Source organism: Gavia stellata, chromosome 27 (assembly GCF_030936135.1).
Source record: "Gavia stellata isolate bGavSte3 chromosome 27, bGavSte3.hap2, whole genome shotgun sequence".
In the NCBI taxonomy this organism is placed as follows: domain Eukaryota; kingdom Metazoa; phylum Chordata; class Aves; order Gaviiformes; family Gaviidae; genus Gavia; species Gavia stellata.
In genome coordinates, this window is record NC_082620.1 from 2,461,282 (window position 1) to 2,480,190 (window position 18,909).

The 18,909-nt window shown below is 47.6% G+C and overlaps 2 protein-coding genes across 2 annotated transcripts in view; one reads left to right on the plus strand and one right to left on the minus strand.

Annotated features, from left to right (window-relative positions):
* Nucleotides 1-362: 362 nt before the first annotated feature.
* HTR6 (5-hydroxytryptamine receptor 6) lies at nt 363-3,609 on the plus strand. Its single transcript, XM_059830096.1, has 3 exons — nt 363-1,091; nt 2,762-2,920; nt 3,190-3,609. Exons 1-3 carry the CDS (start codon nt 363-365, stop codon nt 3,607-3,609), a joined length of 1,308 nt encoding a protein of 435 aa, XP_059686079.1.
* A 3,276-nt stretch (nt 3,610-6,885) lies between these two features.
* Nucleotides 6,886-18,909, minus strand: part of TMCO4 (transmembrane and coiled-coil domains 4) — a 37,086-nt gene continuing 25,062 nt past the window's right edge. Inside the window, exon 13 of the mRNA XM_009810418.2 lies at nt 6,886-7,274. Coding sequence (XP_009808720.2) covers nt 6,942-7,274 — 333 coding nt within the window. The 3' untranslated portion in view covers nt 6,886-6,941. The remainder of the gene's footprint in view (nt 7,275-18,909) is intronic.

Consider the following 18,909-nt stretch of genomic DNA (forward strand, 5'->3'; position numbering starts at 1 on the left):
CATCCCAAGCCTCCCCGGTGTCCAGAGCATCCCCGGCATCCAGAAGCACTGTCCAGGGACATCCCGGCGCCGGTGGATTTGCAGGGACAAGGAAATGCCTGGCTGTGAGAAACGGGGAGGGAAACCTTGCTACTGCTGATCGGCTCCTGGGAATGTCACTCTGCCCTGATTGCCAGTGAAGAGAGAGAGTGGGGGAAGAGAGGGAGAGGAGGAGGAGAGGAGGAAGGAGGACGGACACAGAGAGGAGACAGAGAGATGGTATTTCTCCCCTTGGAGCTGGCTCCGGCGATGATCACCTAGCACAGGTCACGGCCGGAGAAGGACCCCCCAGCTCCGGAGCCAGCCCTGCCGCCCGGCTCCTCATGGAGGTCGATTTGGGGTCCCCCAACGCCAGCGTGCTGGGGGAGCGCTCGCTGCTGGTGGGGAGCAGCTGGTTGGCCGCTTTCCTCTGCTTCATCATCCTGTTAACCACGGCGGGAAACTTCCTCCTCATCCTCCTCATCGTCACCCAGCGCTCCCTCCGTAACACCTCCAACTACTTCCTGGTGTCCCTCTTCATGTCCGACCTGATGGTGGGGCTGGTGGTCATGCCCCCGGCCATGCTCAACCAGCTCTACGGCCGCTGGGTGTTGCAGGGCGACTTCTGCTCCCTCTGGTACTCCTTCGACGTCATGTGCTGCAGTGCCTCCATCCTCAACCTCTGCGTCATCAGCTTGGACCGCTACCTGCTCATCATCTCCCCCCTCAAATACAAGCTGCGAATGACCTCCTGCAGAGCCCTCTGGCTCATCCTGGCCACCTGGACCTTGGCTGCGCTGGCCTCCTTCCTGCCCATCAAGATGGGTTGGCACGAGCTGGAGTTCGAGGTCCGGTCCCCGAATGTCACCTTCCGGGGGGACGAGGACCAGTGCCGGCTGCTGGTCAGCTTGCCCTACGCCTTGGTGGCCTCCTGCCTGACTTTCTTCCTCCCGTCCGCCGCCATCTCCTTCACCTACTGCCGCATCCTCCTGGCAGCCCGCAAGCAAGCGGTGCAGGTGGCTTCCCTTGCCTCCAACGTGGCCACCGCCACCACCGATGAGACCACGCCGCAGGTAAGGTGGCCACGGGGACGTTGCTCCTTGCAGACCCCCGTGGTTCGGGTGCCTGGGGCGTTCCTGCCTTCCGGACGGCCTTGGGGCTGGAGCTGGCAAAGGGCTTTGGCAACCGGACCGCAGGGAGGGAGATTTTGGGCAACATCCGCCTCCATGGTGGGAGGACGGCTGCTCCGCGGTGTCCTCGGAGGTGCCCCGTGTCTTGTCCCAGCGATGCAGCACTTTTAAGCTGCTCAGGAGCACAGAAACAGCACGAGCAGCAGCAGAGAAATGAATTAAGATACAGGTGAAAATGCTCAGCGGCGCAAAATAAATGCAGTTTCGCCCCCCTCTTGGCTAGCATCATCCCAGAGGGTTTTAATCTTATCTGACTTTCCACTCGTAAATCTTGGCCATGGTGGGCATGAGACATATGGGGGAGAAGGAGTTTAAATCCAACCTTAATGATCCTGTGATTCTGTGAAATAATAGCAAATACCAAATTCTGGAGAGCACCGTATTTTGAAGAGCCAGCTTCTATTTTTGTTACCTGCTCTATAATGGGAACCGCAAAGTACCTCCTTACTCGATTGCTGGTTAAACCGGTGTGTGTGGTTTTTATAACCAAAACGTGGCTGCACTGGTTTGTATTTCTCCGGGAGAAGGTAATTGCCACTAAATCTAACAGCTTTAATTCCCCGTAATAGGCTTTATTGACCTCATATCCTACAGGGAAAAGACAAACTTAATTGCCTTTAAATACCTTGATTTAGTTTGTTGTTCTCTCTCTTTTAAGAAAGGAGCCAGGACTCTCTGACTCGGCAGCTCTCCCGCACGTGATCAGCTGTACCAGCCTTTCCAAAGGAAAATGAGAATCAAAGAATAAACAGGCAATATTCTAAAATGTTTATTTTCTCCCCGGATGTCAGGTTTTTGGACTCTACAAACACAACCTGCCGCAGCCCTGCGGCCCCGCTGCTGCCCCGGTGCTTCGATGTTCAGGTGCTTCGCTCTGCCGTGGAAAACTCAGCATCCCCCCCCCGTAGTTCAGTGTCCCGGCAGATTCCCGGGAGCCCCGAGTCGGCTCAGGCGGAGGGCGAGCTGCAAACAAGGTGTCAGCCAGGGAGCCCTTGGGTTTCATCTGTCTAACCAGATTTTTGTTCTCTTTTTGGGCAGGAAGCTGAGCGGCAACGGGGCCTCGTCTAATTACAGCAGAGGGCTGAGATAACAGCTTAATTTTAGATTGCGAGAGTGGATAGAGGACTGAGTGAGTTCTGGTGTTTGTAGGCTGAAATTTTGACGTCCTGCTTTTAAAAATGTAATTAGTTTGCTGCTCTAATCAGCAGCTGGAGCTGCCTCTTTAGGGCATGCTTTATCCTCACCAAAACATTGACTGAGTTGGATTTTTCTGTAAGAGAAGCGTCTTAATGATAAAGCCCCTATTTTACACTAAAAAAAAATAAAATCCTTTCAATGTTGAGGGTTTCTATTGCCTCCTCTTCCCGATTTATGGTTCAGGGACTGCAGTGTGTGCCATCCACCCACCCCTTGCGAGAAAGGAAATAACGGCAGGTTTTCTTGCAGGATTTGCAGCACCAAACGCCACTTTTCTCGGGCAGGAGGCTGGCACCGCTGCCGGCGGCTCCGGCCTGGGGAGAAGCGCTCGCTCATGGTCCCGTCTCCCGCTGCAGGTTCCCCGTGCCCCGAGCCAGCCCGCGGCCAGCAGCGAGAGCAGGAGATTCACCAACAAACACAGCAAGAAGGCGCTGAAGGCCAGCCTGACGCTGGGCATCCTCCTGGGCATGTTCTTCGTGGCTTGGCTTCCCTTCTTCGTCACCAACGTGACACAGGTAAGCACGTACGGGGTTTTTTATGTCGGGTTTTCAGAAGCTTTTCACTTTGAATCCAGCTGGGTTCAATCTTAGGCACCTGCAGGTCTTGCTGGAAAGCCTCTGTGACCAAAGATGCAATTTCCCCAGGGAGCAAGGGCAAGGAAAAACCCTTCGAAAGGGTTTTGGAGGGTTCCTTTGAAAGGGAAATGTTGGCATGTCTGAGAAACCGCTCTGGATCGGGGTCGAGGTGGGAGACGCTGCTAATCCCTGCTGTGTCCCCCCGCCAGGCAGTCTGCGGCTGTGTCCCAGCCGGCTTCTTCGACGTGCTCACCTGGCTCGGGTACTGCAACAGCACCATGAACCCCATCATCTACCCGCTCTTCATGAGGGACTTCAAGAGGGCCATGGGCAAATACCTGCCCTGCTGCCGGCGCTCGGGAGAGCCCCGTCCCAGCGCCATCTCCCTCTCCATGAGGAACTCCAACAGCGGACCCCGCGCCGCCACGTCCCTCAAGAACGTCCTCACCTTGCAGGCTGAGACCGACTCGGTTGACTCCGGGGCGCTGGGGAACGAACGCAGCCTGCTGCCGGCCGGCGATGGCCCCCCGGCTCTCCCGGCCCCCGGCGCCCGCTTGGTCAACCTTTTCGACGTGGAGCCCCCGGACGCGGAGCTGCAGCCCAAGCAGCTCGGCACCCCCGTGGCCTGAGTGAGGGCGTCCCGACGGGGGGTTACGGACCTCTGTGTGCTGGGAAGGATCCCCCAGCACAATGCAAACTCTCCGGAGGGCTGATTTGCTGCAAGACGTCTCCCTGCCCATGAGTTGCTGCTCGATACCTTCTTCAAACGCAATGCGCATCTCCTTGGAGAGGACGTCGTCACCGAGCACTTCTGCGGGTAGGTTTAAACAGTGCAAAGCCACATTTTACTGCTGAATTAATCTGCCTTGTTTCTCTCTCTTCCCATCCCTCCTTTGCTCACCGTCACCAATCCCTCACCCTTCTCCGAGATCTGCTTCTCATGGCCTTTTCACCTCCGGCTAGTCTGAACCTCGGACTCCAGACCCTTCCGACAGCCTATGTCTCCCTAAACTTAAACCAAGGCTTGGTTTTCAGCTTCCACTCGCACAGCTCAGCAGATCACCTCTATCCCACCAAGTGCACCGAGAGGAACAGTGGAAACCACATCCCGTGACTCACGGGCAAGAGGTTTGGGGCTGTTTCAGTCCATGGAACATCACGTCTTCTCGGAATTTAATTTCCTCGCCTGATTTGGACTGTATCTGTCTCAGTTTCCTGAGAAAGCAGCGAGTTGCAACACAGTGAAACCATCGTGTTTAATCATGAACAGCCTGCACTCCGGGGGATTAAATTTGATGCAAAATGTTCAGCGCTGCTTTTTGGATGTTCAGCAAGGGTGTGGGCGTTCAACTTGTTTGTGGCTCTATGGGTATCCTGACAGTAGTAAGTAACGAGGTAAGCTTCCCTTTAGATTTCACCCTACAGCTTCCTATTTTTGGCGTATGACCATCACACTTTGCTCTGACAATCCGTCAATTTTTAGATGATGCAGTTAGAAAACATACTGGTTTTTCCCCTTCAAATAAGAATCTAAACGAATATTGTCTTTTAAATGACAGGCCAGCCCCCCCCCCACCCCCCCCCATAGCCTTAAGCCGAGAGAATAGTGAGTAATATGGTAAGTGGGCACTTAAAAAAAACCCAAAACAACAAATGCTTTTAGCAAATTCTTCCTCAGGTGCCTTTCAGAGGCAGAGATGGGTTGGTAGTCGGTTGCTGTGCCCTCCCTGGACGCGTACCCTACAAACTTTGCTGCCTATTTCTGAGCTCACACTAACGAGTTTGATTGTACTCCCGAAGCTCACGATTATACCAACGCGTACAAAGCATCCCCAGGATACGGGATGCTGGAAGCAGCAGCCACGCACCACGCGAGTCTCATCAGTTTTCTTTCCACGTTGCCCACGTATATTCCAGAACCGAACAACAAGCGTTTTTGTGACTAACTTGACATTTATTTGCTACAAATCCCCTTGCAACCGACGGCTGGCACAGCGGTCAATGATAAATGACCGTGACAAATAGAGGACTGAGCACAGGTTCAAACATCAAACCCTTTAATACATTTTTGCTACCTATCTGTGGACAGATAGCTTGGGTTTGGGATCAAGCGCAAAGATAAATATGTTAAAAAGGAGTGGAAAAATACACAATGAACTCCAAAAGTCCATTAGGTAACCAAGTCAGCAGACACAGGCTTCAGGAGACGGGCAAAGAGTGACTGCTTCTTCGAGCCAAATGCTCAAAAGCAATAATACGTTAATCTCTTCGAGCCAATTCTTTGTAATAAGGTGTTTGCTTGTGGACAAATCCTCTGATGCGGTGGAGAAATCATATCCCTTTCCTGCAGCCAGCGGCATCAACGCCGACCTGCGAAACAGGCCTGTCCCCGTGGGATCCCACAGCCTGCCTCAGAGACGTCTCCCATGGCTCTGCAGCGAGGCACCGCTCGAGAATCAGAGCCGAGCAGGTCTGAGCCCCCCTCAGCGGTAGGAATCGGGGAGAGAAAGAACGGGACACCGTACCCGAAGCTGCGGTGCATTGCCAGGTTACAGTGCCACCCCCAGAAACAGCCGCATTTTCATCTTCCTGAGAAATAATCTGGAGGTAAGGTTTGCAGAAAGCCGGGGAAAGAAAGGAGAGGTGGTTATTAAACTAGCTGCCGGAACAGGGAGGGAGGAGGAGGACTCCCTGTGAACCGAAATCGGAAGCTGCAATCGCACTGTTTCCCGCCTCGTGAGTCAACGAGACCTTCCAGACCTGGATGTGGGAAGGTATTGATACCAACCGGCACTTGTTTTAAAACAGAAAAAGACAGAGGTGTTCTCAGAAGGGGGTTTATCCTGCTGCCGTGTTCCTGCTAGATTGTGTTTTCTTGGGCTGAGCAGCAAAATTGGCCACAAAAGGACCTTTTATGGAAGATGTGGATCTTCCCATACGGTTTTGGGAGACTGCATGGCAGGGGATGTAAAGCAGGGTCCCTCCCTCCTCCGGCTTGAGACGGGGGGGTAGAAAAGAGTGGATGCCAAGTTGCTTTTATGGAAGGAGGTAGATATCAAACAGATTTGTGTTTATCCTATGCCAAGTATTGGTTTTATTCTAAGCCAATTAAAAATATGTCTAGAGGGGGCTTTTAAGGCTGGAGATGTGTGTGGGACACAAAACTAAAGTCTCTGTGGGTTGCTGGCTTGCACAGCCTGGGAGGAAGTTTCACAAAGTAATAAATCATAAAAAGCCCACTCTGTTTCTTCTGCTGTCTTTCACCTAGGGACTCAAAGCATGTTTCTAATAGTAATGAGGCCTCGAACACTCATCGCCCTCAGCTTGCAGATAGGGAAACAGTCTTGGTGATTGGAAAGTGCCCAAGCCCTGGCAGCAAACCGGCGGCAGACGGGGGAAAGAAGCCAGGTAGCCTGAGCCTTTCGCCTCCCCGGTTAGCAGAGCCGAAGCGCGGACGCTGGGACGTACATAGCTGGGCAGCCAGAGCCTGCACCACACCTGCTCACGTGAACACCAAAAAAACGAATTGACCACTGGTGGAAAACTTGTTTTTAATTTCCTAGTGCCCCGCTCCATGATATGCTTAAAAATACCCCCAGAGCCACCTGCTTTCCCAGGAGTTATATAGTAGAGATGCAGTCCCTAATGGTGACAGCTGCTTCCCTCAAGAATAAACCCAGTTTGTGCGAGGAGGGAAGTGCCGCCGCTTCCCGAGGAGCAAAGCTGATTCAGGCAGGAATCAGCCCTTTCTTGTCCATGGGAGATGCCGTGGGCAGCTGCTCCGAAAGCTTTGATCCAGTGCCACGCCAGTGCCACGCTCCAGGCTCTCAGGAGGGTCTGAAAACTGCAGCTACAGCTCTGCTGGCTCTACCGATACTCCTTTGGGAATCCCAGTGCAACGGATGGTGCTTTGAAAGCGGTTTTAGTGCTGGCTGAGCATCTCTGCCCAACACAAAGAGCTCTAATTTGCTCCTTTGCCTGCTGCCTGTTTCTTGCTGTCCCCGTTGTTTGAGCAGTCTGGGCTGGGGAGCGAGGTTTCTCCCAAGAGACAGCTGGGGGAATCACGGCGGTGAGCACGGCCGGCTGGGAGAACCTCACCGTCAGCTGCACCCTCCTCTCGCACGGCGTTTTCCTCTTCCTGAGTCTCTCTGCCTGCTGCCCGCTGTGATTTCTTGGCTAGAGGGGAGAAGAGACTGCCACTGCCCTTCTCTTCCAGCCAACAGTCCTTGGTTTTAATGCCCACAGCTTTCAGGATCGTGTCCATTTGCTTCATGTAGTCCAGGTGGCCATTTACCTGCAAGCAACAAGAAGAGTCCTGTTAGTGGGGAAGCTGTGGGGAGCCCAGCTTGGTCAAGTCCATCTCAAAAGCCACCGCTGCCGTGAGATGTGGTTTCAGCTCTGAAAGGCTGAAAGAGCGAGGTCTGAAAAATGCAGTTGTCCATTGAATAACCCCAACTGGCTGCACCCTTTGTGGCACACACTGCTGCTGAATTGCTTTTGCTCTGACAGGTGTATGTTTAAATGCTTGGATGTTGCTGAGTTACAAAACCCCAGATTCTGGGTGCCGTGAGGGTAAGAGAGGAGGTGATCTGCCATGGTGAGAAACGCCCAGGTAGGAGGCAGGTTGTCTTAGTTCAACTCCCTGTTCTCTACTAAATCATGTGTCCTCCCTGTGCCTTAGCTCCCTTGTAAAAGCAAAGATTATCTTATTTAAATTAGCATATAATCATTAAATCTCACCACAGCTACCAAGTGTGTTTAAGGTTCTCAGCTGGAAGGTGCACTGTTCTATCCCATACCATATAAAACTGTGAGCCTGAGAGTTATGGGTTCCTAAACCAAATTAAAGTCAACAATACGTGCAAAACCCCCCACGTTTTTATTGTAAGGTAATTTCCATGATAAGATAAACCCTTCTGGTACGGATGTTGGAATGCACCCTTCCAGTCAGGGCACAGGAGGGAAAGAAAACCTCCTCTGTGGGTTATTGCTGTCATATGCTAAAGGCTACCTGGCTGGAAAGACAGAAACCACCTTCCCTGTTTCAGGTGGCCTGTGCAAGCTGACTGTTTGAAGTAACAACAGCTGAGATCCTACTAGAGACCAGCCTTCAGATCCCCTTTGCTGTTGTACTCACAGCTGAAATGGGAGGAAGCGCTCGGGAGCAAAGAATCACAAGGTGGATTTATAGTGGGGTTTTCTGTGGAGAGGAAAGTGCGGTCAGGCTGAGTCGAGGCTATTTCCGCGGTACACTCACCAGCTGGCCTGTAGATTTCAGCAAAGATTAAGGGGTGTGATTTGCATCCTACAATATTTTAGCCTCTTTGGTAAATTCTATTTCTAACAGTTTAAATCCTTCCTGACCCAGCCAGAAGGCTGTCTCAGGCAACACCACCTCTTATTTTCCCAAATCTTGCTACTAATTAGGGAATTTCCACAGCAGGGAATACCCGACACCACAGTCCCAGGTTTCCTGCTTCGCAGCGCGTGTACGACTGCCCCAGGAAGGAGCTGTCTGCTCGTACAAGACAGTAAGAGCTCTTTGCAGAGCTCTGCAAAGAAATCCAGCCGTGCACCCTCTGCTCACTGCCCTGCTAGCTCAGTCTGGGAGGCTGGCTGATGTCTGGGCAGTCCTTCCTCGCTATGCCAGCAACCAGGATTACCAGCCCACCTCTACGCAAACCTAAAGTAAACCTCCTCTCCCGCACAGGCAAAATTCAAACCTCCTAGCTGTTTGTGTGAAGCAGCTTTTGAGTGGTAACATTTGGATGCACTTAGGACTTGGAGCAAAATGAAGGATTTAATCAGCATGTTAGTAATGCAATATGTGACTTTAATCAGTCCAGATGGCTCAACAGGCTCTTGATGTTTTGAACAGATTAGCTAATTAAAATAACCATTGAAGGACTAACGGACTGGCTGTTAAGATGTGTACATTGTTCCCTGGAAAAGTATGAACCTTTTACTACTCAGCAGGGGGGCTTGGTGCTAAAGAAAGAAATGAGCGTTGGACAAGGTGGAGAGAAACAAGAAGGAAATGGACGTCCTGGGAGGAGTTGCTGAAGTCTCTTGGTTTGCTGTATTCTGAAACCTCTACAGTCATCACAACCTACCTGCCCTGGTCAGCGCCCGGGGATTTCTCAGCCTGTTAGGTTACCTCATCATTAGTCAGAGAGAACAAATTTCCTCTACCACCCTAAGGACTAGATTTTCATCACCCCTCAATATCCAGCAGCTTCCACAAAAACTATGGGGAATTCCTCTTCCCTGAGCACCACCATCACTGAGAGACGCTGGGTATGAGCAATTCTGAAGAGCTGAGCCTTTCTTCACGCAGCTAAAAGAGACGCTGAGACCTCCTGAAAGTCTGTCCCTTACTGCAGGTCTGCTAATACCACTGAATCTCTTCAAAGGAAACTCAGTTCTGTTTCCAGGATAGCCCAGGAGGGGATTCCATAAAGTCAGACCGATGCAAGCCCTGAGAAGCCTAAGAGGAGGTAGGACTCTTTTTCTGCTATACTGTGACATGAAGTACTGAGCCGTCAGCAAAAGAACAGCGAACAAATTGCCTTGCCACTTTAAAGCTGTGAAGCCATCCTGGTGGGAAAATTCAGCAATTCCATCTCTGAAAAGCCTGTTTTCATCTGCAAGCTGAAAAGCTGAATTCCTCCGCTGGGTAGGCTGTGCTGGAGAAGGGATGGGAACATCTAAAACATTGTAAGGGACAATAAAAACTTCAAAGGGAAACAAACAATTGTTTGAATATTTGTCAGAAAAAAAGTACAGGAGGAATTTCAAAATAAATAGAATAGAAAAGTGTTCTTGTAACCAAAGCAAATTTATTTATGCTTGTTATAAGGAAATGAAAGCCGTGGGGTAGGTTTATCAGTGTGCTTAGGTGACTTCTCCCATGTTATATCTGATTTTATGGTTGCTTTGACTCATTGCAAAACACAAGCCAGCTGCCTATATCACTAATTCTGCTGCAGGACTATGGCACTGCACAGGAAGATCTCCAAAGGGCTACAGATGATAGCATTGCTCAGGTGGATCGATCAGTCAGCTGAAAGGAGCCGTCAGTCCAGTAAGTTTGGAAAGGTTTTCAAGTTCAAATCCACCCAAAAGCGTCAAAAATGTCATTGAGCCTAATCAGCTGCGTCTATTAAACTCAAATGGAAGTCTTTTTATTTGGTACAATAAGTGCCTCTGGTTACAGTGTCATAAAAACACAGTTCAATTTACGGCAGCTTTGAAAACAAATAATGCCACCCCTGGGCCTTGCAACCAACCCACTGGTGGTCGCTGTACCAAGGCGAGCTGTGAGCTCTGCAGCACAGATGCTGCTCTCTGTATTAATGACAGCAGTTCTAGGTGGAGAGGGACAGGGGACAGAGATCAGCGTGTGTGAGATGATAACGGAATCAATTTGCAGTTACCACATAGCTCTCTCCATTAGCGGTAAGCTGGTGTAATCTCCACAGCTCCACTCAATTGCCTTTGCAGTTGGTTTTCCCCAGCGTTGCGAAATGGTTATGGTTTAGTGGGCATGGTGGTGTTGGGTTAATGGTTGGACTTGATGATCTATTGGTCTTTTCCAACCGTAACAATTCTGTGATTCTGTGAAAGAACAGCTAAAGCACCAACACAGGATCCATCCAGCTCTTTAGGACAGGAAGAACCCCATCTTCTCTCAGGTTTTGAGGACAGGAACCCAAGGTGTACCCCATAGCCCAGAGGGGATGCTTGGGGAGCCTGCCAAGTGGTGGACAGAGAAAGGACCTGGGAGAAAGGAGGTACTACGTACGATCTTGGCTCTGCCGCGGACTGATATGAGCGCAGGCAAGACTTACTCCACCACAACACTGGGTATCACGATGACATTACTCTGCTCGATATGGCAGAAGTCCTTGCTCGCTCCGGAGCCATCTGTTTTAAGATCCTGTCCAGTTTCCTTCAGAAAGAACTCCTCCACCGATCCCAAGCAGCCAATGGAAAGAGTGCACAGCGGCTCCAAAGCCCGGCGCAGCTCGCAGAGCTGTTTGCTTTGCAGGGCTGTGTAATTTGCAGGAGCTCAGCTGAAAGTCCCTTGGCCTCTCTGCTACCTGCAGGGAGAGATAAAGGACAGAGCAGCTGGGCTCTGCCTTCCTCCTGCTCTCCTTGACCAAACACCCTATGGCGTCACAGAGAATTACTGAGGAGCAAGGGAGGCATGCAACGTGAGCGGAGGATGCACAGGCACCCTCTGCAAGTCACAAGAGCGCAGGTCATTAATATGGCTGAGAATTTCACCTCTTTGATTTGTTTTGAGCCCGTCACATTAAAAGAGCAACTTTATCATGCAGGAAAAAGATACCCTCAAGTTAAAACATCTCTCCAGAGCTTTGTTATTTCAGCAGGAGCAGTAATGATTACCTTGGAGGACATCACAGTTTCAGGATATCCTTTTGAGAAATACTATCTGTTTTAATAGAAAACGGTATTTTGCGTGGGGTGAAAAGAGTTAATAGAGTGAGCTGCAGTTTCTGAAGCTCAGATAATAATCACACCTCACTTTCCAGCAGCCCTTTCTTCCTGCGGTGTGTCAGACACTTTGTGTACACACATAATGAAATGCAAACTGCCTCCGGGTGGCATATCTCAATAGAGCCAGCTCAGCAACTCCTGTTATTGCCAGTTCAGCTCTTGGGTTTATTCTCCGTTTCCAAAAGCAGCAGTGAATTTGTCGTTCAGGGAAAGAATCAGAGTGCAACTCTGTGCTCTGAAACAAACTGCCAGCCAGTTTTGGGGTAGCATTGGTAAAGAAGGGAAGAAACTCAAATGCCACTACTGCTTTCCAAATATCCTCAGTTCTGGACACTGCCTCCAAACCCGTGCAGCCCTCCTCTTCCAGACGGTGGCATAGACTGATTGATTAGAGGACCCCCAGGCTATGCCAGGTTATCACCCAAAATGCAGTCATCTCTGCCAAGCTGGCAGGCTCCTCTGGTCAGAGTTATTCCCACATGTCAGCATAAGCCTTAATTCAGAGTGCTGGGTACGTCTCACATGATAGAGGGCATTCAGCCTGGCAGAAAATGTCCTATCTGTTTTCCAGAGTTTTCTGAAAGCTTACAGCAAAGACCTAACGCTGCCCAGGCAGGGGAATGTGGCTGGACCTGGCGAAGGCCAGTGGCAGAGCAGATTCCCGTAGTGAGAACCAGAAGAACATTAAACGAACCTTGAAAGAGGCTGTGGCTGAATGAAGTTAAAATAGAAATAAAATTCTTCTGTTTGGGTTCTTAGGAAACAATGTTTTCCAAAACTGAAGACAGTGAACACGTCCACTAATTCAGAAGCTGGAATTTAAATGGATTTATTAAAAAATGTGAATTTGGCATCTGTGGCAAGTCCCCCCTTGCATTAGGTATATCCTGAGCACTAGCGGTCCTGGCTTCCAGCAGAGGAGAAGCTAATAAAAATATATTTGAGGAAAACTTTATAGAGCTGAATTTATTTTGAAAATACTGTCAATGTAATTTGCATTATTCCTCTTTAATGTTTCTATTTCTGCTCTGAAAAACTGATGGAATAAAGATTGGAGCATGATTCAGCTGAAGCTAATAGACTTTGCTTCTAAATCATCCCTTCACGCAATTACAATTCTTGTGAATAGAATAAGTCACTCAATTCTTATTTTTCTTCTCGTTTAAAAACTAACTTGACCGGTAAAAGTTCTCCTTTAATTACAGCGACATTTCTTGAGCAAGACTGCAATTTTTACATGCAGTCATCTTTCAGCTGCAACTTATTGATCAAGTCATTCTCCCCTCTGGGACGATACTGAGGGATGTTACCCTCAGACAGTGCTCAGGCAATTTCACATCAGCACAATAACTTTTTCCAAGGACTTTTTCCATCAAAGTTTGATCTGTTTTATGGGAACATGTCGATGTTGACAATTCAGAGCAAACACTGTTTTTTTGCTGGAGTCGTCCACTGCTGAAAAACTCTGCCAGCTTTACTCTCAATTTGCCTTCACCAAGTCCAAGAGGACTGTATGAGGGAGAGAAGTAAAATACAGAATATAACAAGAAAACAGAGTAAGTAACTGGAGGAAATAAGTTTTAGAAGCCTGAAGCCCTAAGGGGGCGAGATGGAGAGCAGCTGTACATCAGCAATGACAGGCAGGACAAAGTCAGGAAGAGGGAGCTTCCTAAATTCTGAATTAATAAGAGAGCCCTTGAAAGAGTTTCAAGGGAAAGGTGCCTTGAGAAATGGCCTTCTGCTGACAGGTGCTGCACTCCACACACCAAGCCAACCAGCTGAAAGCAACAGCTCCTTCCATGGATTTTTCAACTGTTTGAGGAGCTGCTGTTGACTATTTTTTTGCTGATGCTCTCACTGATGACTGCCAGAAGTAGAATCGGTTCTTTTCTTTAGCTGTTAGGCTGGTGTCTGAACACTCAAGAGTCTTTCCAGCTACATCAAAGTTGCAAAACATGCCACTCACTTTTAAGGTGGCTATAATCAAATACTTATTTTTCTGTGCTAAACCAAGTGGAAATTATTTAAATTAGATGGTATAAAGAACGTTTTAAAAGCCCCAGCATAAACTGTGCATATAATTATCACTGTGGAGTAATTTGAACACAATCTCTTGGGCCTCAGAGGAAGAGATCCCCAAAAATAAAGACTGGATTGATACATCAAACTGGACTGTTCCTAAAAGTAGCTTGGGGGACCCAGACATCTGACAATATAAACTACAGCAGTCCACTACTGACCCAATATATCTGCTATATTGATCAAGCCAGGATTATGGAGAATTTTTCAAGAGTCCAGATGGAAACACTGAGATGAGATTCGGTCTCCATAATCAGGATGATATAATAGGACCTGCCCGCAGCACAGGATGACTCCTCTGTAACACCGAAAGGGACTGATCACCCTTCCTCTCCCCATCCTGCTCCGGGAATATGCAAGATTTGGCAGCTGAAATGTTACCAATCTTTGCGGCTTTCAAACCAGCTTCGCAGCCCAACACCACGAAACAAGATCACTTTTGGCTAAATAAGGGAATTTTTGCCATCTTTGGGGACAATGACCTGTTCTCAGCTTATTCACCCCTTAATCTCCTTTATGAGTTGATGGTCATAATTTATCTGGGCAAGAAGACGTGGCCATTTGGGAAATTTCAACAGCTATCAAGTAGTGCAACATCTCTCCTTAGCAATGCGATCTACAAATCCATCACACTGGGATCTGCAGCAAGTTTAAGACCTTACCCTACCCTAATGTCACTGGGGCAGCAGGCAGTGATAAGCTTCATGGTATTTCAGCTCCATTCAGCTAATATCAATAATATATGCTGTTGTAATTGCAAGATCTCAAACACATTAGCTGAAACTGTGCTACAGGAGAAAACCTCACGTATACAATGTGCCAGCTAAGTCAGTTTTCCCCTTGATTAACACTTTTAATTGGATGTTGCAACTGAATTTTCTTTCCATGTTAGCTGAAGAGGTTAGAAACAAAGCTCAAAACTGAACACAAAAATTATATAGAATTAGCGTTCGTGTTCCAAGATAAGACAGGAACTAGAAAGCTAAATTATCTATCCTTAATTCACCTTATTGTGCTTTGTGTAGTCACTCTTGCAGAATCAAACATTATTAACACTACTTAGGGAAAACTCCCACTGCTTTTGCTGGCAGTTTTTGCTCGAGTAAGATCTGCGTGATTGGGATAGCTGCTTGCAAAGTCAACAGCTACAAACCTGTTCACTGCAAACCTGTCAAGAATGGGAGTCTGCAATGTCTGGCTTCGCAAGAACAGTCCTATTTTCAAATGCAAGGTGCTTTAATGTGTAAAGTGTAAGAGAAAATCTATAAAAGGTGGTAAGCGATGCAAATTGTTACGGTCCATGGGACAAATGTAATGGTATAAAAACCTGGCTGGTTACTCAAATGGAATAGCAAAATTTTATATGTTGAATTGTATTAGATGTAAACGTAAACTACCTGCGAATCTTTCTAAAACGTGGCAATTGGTAAACTCAGCTTTTCTGAAGGAGAGAGGTGCAGTCCCAGAAATTCAGCTTTGCCCAGGGTACTCGGGGTGTCCGAACACTGTACGCACTCAAACAGATGTTGTGGAAACCCACCGTGAAATGATACACACATGTTCCAGGCACAGTGGAGGAAATGGGAAAATTACTTCTATAAATCTGCAGGAAGGCCACACTGTTATGGCACCATGCTGCTTCTGAGTGGCAGTGCGTATGTGAATTTTGGCACCAGACTTATGAAATAAAGGCTCAAGGAGTGCTATAAAATAGTTCTCTCTGCCTTTTAGAAGCAGCTAAATATCCCCAGCCTTCCAGAGAATATGTTAGGATCAAGCAATACATCTGTGTTGAAGCAAGGAGGGACACCAGCCTTTGAGTTTTTGCCATAAAGCAAAAACAAACTGCAAGTTATTAATGGCTCCATTTGCACTTTTTTGGAAAAGCTTTTTCAGTTTCTTCCTCTGTTCTAACATATTGACATTGCCAGCACCCTCTGCTTGCATCCCAAAGGGAAAAATGTATTTAATATGTATTTAATGTGCGATTCTCAGAGCTCCCAAATCAACAGCAAGAAGGATCACAGAAAACTAAGCCACTGACGACTCCAGTGTTGCAGGGACATACAAAAAGGAAGAAATCATCCCTGTGACCTTATAGTCCAGCAGACAAATAGACTTGTTTCCACAGAAACCCGCATGTCCCCCTGATGTGAGAAAAGCCTCTCCAGGCTCCTTCGAGCCGCTGCCTGAAGCCAAGTTCTGCTCCTAGCTGTTGCTCTTCTGATCCTGTTAATGCCTGTCACTGTGGGAGGTGGCACTGCTCATTTGAAACAAGTGAAACAAAGGTGTAATGAGAATAGGCAACCTTTTGCCTTTTGAACTCCCCAGGGCTCTTAATTAAGCCACATTTCGTAACCACAATGAATTCTTTGCTACAAGTCTTGGGAACATAGGGGGAAAAACCTCAGTTTAATGCATTTTGGGAAAAAAGCCTGACTCACAGAAGTGCCAAATCAGTTGGATTTCACAAAATTCGAACTTTTGATCTGCTTATATTTATGTACATTGTGGACCTGCCTGGCTGAAGGCCAGACTTCCTTGAATCTGTTTGCCTCTCCTCATAATGGGAATACTAGGCCCCTCTTCTGAGACAGCTTTTGGAAAGAGAGATCAGTTATTCTTGGGTTTTAATCACTGTCATAAAGAGAGCTTTCCCACTGCTCAGTTACAGCAGCAAAGAAAAGAAGTAAAAAAGCTTCTGAGGTATCTCAGGGGGAAAAAGCAAAGGTGTACTGATGTGCGATAGAGACTATTCTAAAAAGCAGCTCTGCTGTTTTGCCTTCCATTATGCAGAGATGCTGCAGGGGAAGAACACGTCTGTGAAATGCATCAGCATGTTTTCTCTAGGTACCACTGCAATGACTGCTCTAGAGAGAAGAGTACTTTGTATCTTTGGTCTGTGGGCTGTACAGACCACAGCTCTGGTGCTCCAGCTGTTTGAATAAGGAGGGGTTTACTCTCAGTTGGTGTTGCCTTTACAGGAATTTGTGAGCACCAGCAGCAGGTAGGCAGCTGCCATCCAGTCAACGTGTTGATGAAGAATAAGAAAAGGATAATTTAGCTGCCGTCGAAAGCATGGGAAAGGAATGAGTTTTAAAGTTGATGCAAAACTTAGTCATAGTCTAAATATCTTTAAGACAATTTTCACATTGGACTAATGAGAGAACAGTACTGACTTCTGAAATAATTCTCACGATCCATCCACGCTCTCTACTAGACTTCCAGACAGGCATTCCTACTGTCCGCAAGCTTGCAAGTTCATCCCTGGTTTCTGCTGCGGTAAAACTGCCCAGAGAAACTTAAGCACCCTTCTTGACTTGTGAGCCTCCATGAAAATGCTCTGCCTACATTCTGACTCTGAACATTTCTGCAATATTCAAATGTTAATGCAAAATGTAATCTACAATGTCCCATTTGAACAAACAGCAATCAATCTAATACACTACAGCTCAATTACTTCCTTGGTCTCTGTAACAGGTGCTGTCAAATAAATCTACTGAATAAATCAGTCCCATTGTAACCATTAGGAAGGCTTTTATAACTGCATTTGCTGAGTGGGAGGACATTTTTCCCTCAGTTTTTTTACTGACAGTCAGATAAAAAACACACTAATCAAGAGAGACATGCAATAAATGCCTTGGAGGTGAACTCCTGTTTATACTGAGGTCTCTTAGCCTTCCAGTCATTTGAGGATTCTGATGCTACCACAGCAAAGAGAACCAAGCCCTGTGGATCCAGTCCAGTTTTCATCACGGATGGACTGGGAGATGCCTAAAATACTGAGGCTGCCTGCATAATATTTGCAGACTGAGCAGCACCTTTGCATCTTCTATGCTTTATTCTTCTATCACAGCTTGTCCTTTCTTACTCCTGGCAGGAGACTCACAGGGACCTCCAGCAAGGGCACCTGCAGGGATGGAGCTAGTCCCCATCATAGAAAATCTCTCTATATATATTTCTGTTATGCTACTGTATTTGCAGCAAAATCCATCTTTGCTTTCTTGCCGCTTTAAAAAATATTGCCCCTGAATATTTCCTTCCCCATTCTTGCTCCTTTTACTTTTAAAATGTTCATCAGAATGCCCTGTATCTCTTTTGATAAAGCTCCATGGTCTGGGAAATAGATCAAGAGAATGAGACCTACTTAAATACAGGTTTTTCCCCCTGTGGGGGTTGCTCTTTTTTCTCCCCAATGCTTCGCAGTAAGATTAAGCAAGTGAAAGTGTCAGCTCTTTCTGAAATGAGAACAGCACTGGGATTGTCTGTTGGCATCATGCAGCACGGATACAGATGCACAACAACAGAAGCTTAGCAGATAGCAGCTCTGCAACCATTATTCATTTAGCTGAAATGTAAATATTGCTCCTCTGGGGGAAAAAAGGAGAGGCTGCTGTGAGCCAGGCAGGATAAAGTCTGCAGGACTCCAGGGGGTTTCAAAGTTCAGGAAGCAGAAGGTCAACAGAAAGAGGGTCTCTGAAGAGAAGTCGAAGAGAGGAGAGTAACACGGACTGAACTAACAGGAAAAGTCACCCCAGTGCCACCACTGCTTGACATCTTTGGCCATTTTTCTTTTCATGCCAGCAACAGATGTCACTACTTGCAAGCGACTAACGGCAGCTCTGGGGACGGTGAAAAAATGGATGGGGGAGCCGGTGGAAATGCTAACCAAGACAACCCAGTAAGATGCAAAGATACAAGAACAGCTACAGTGCTGGACCATGTTTAAAAGCCTCTAGTATACCACTTCCTTCTGGGAAGCCTATATTTTGTTCTGCAAAGTCTCTATTTTATCTGTAGAGCATTAAGCCCTGTGTTTTCTGGCAAGGGCTGTACATAGCTCAGTTATAATGAATGAAATGAGCTGGTAACAGTTGGGTATTTATAGGGTCAGCAGGCTGGTGCTCCAAAAAATCTGACAGCACTTAAAAGTGCCTTTGTCTCCAGAGCAACGTTGACAACCCCTACCAGCTTGTGGGGACATTCGGGAGGAGTCATGGCAGGAACAATGACCATGGAAGCATCCTGAGCTTTGTGCTGAGCATCTTCCAGTCCAGTTTGCAGAGAGTGAAAAATGAGTTAAAACATTCAGATATGGAAAACCAAGATTGCATGTCCAAGATTACTGTGCATATGAATACACAAGCTAAGTTCTGCATGATTTTCTGTGGAAGAGCAATGAGATCATTAGGTTGCTTAAGGTAATTGAGTTGAATGTTGCTAGGTATATAATATAGTGGCTTATCATTAATGACATCAGATAGCTTTGAGGAAACTAAATGTCTACCAGACAGACAGGTGAATCTCTTCCTGCTTCCTGGAGACCT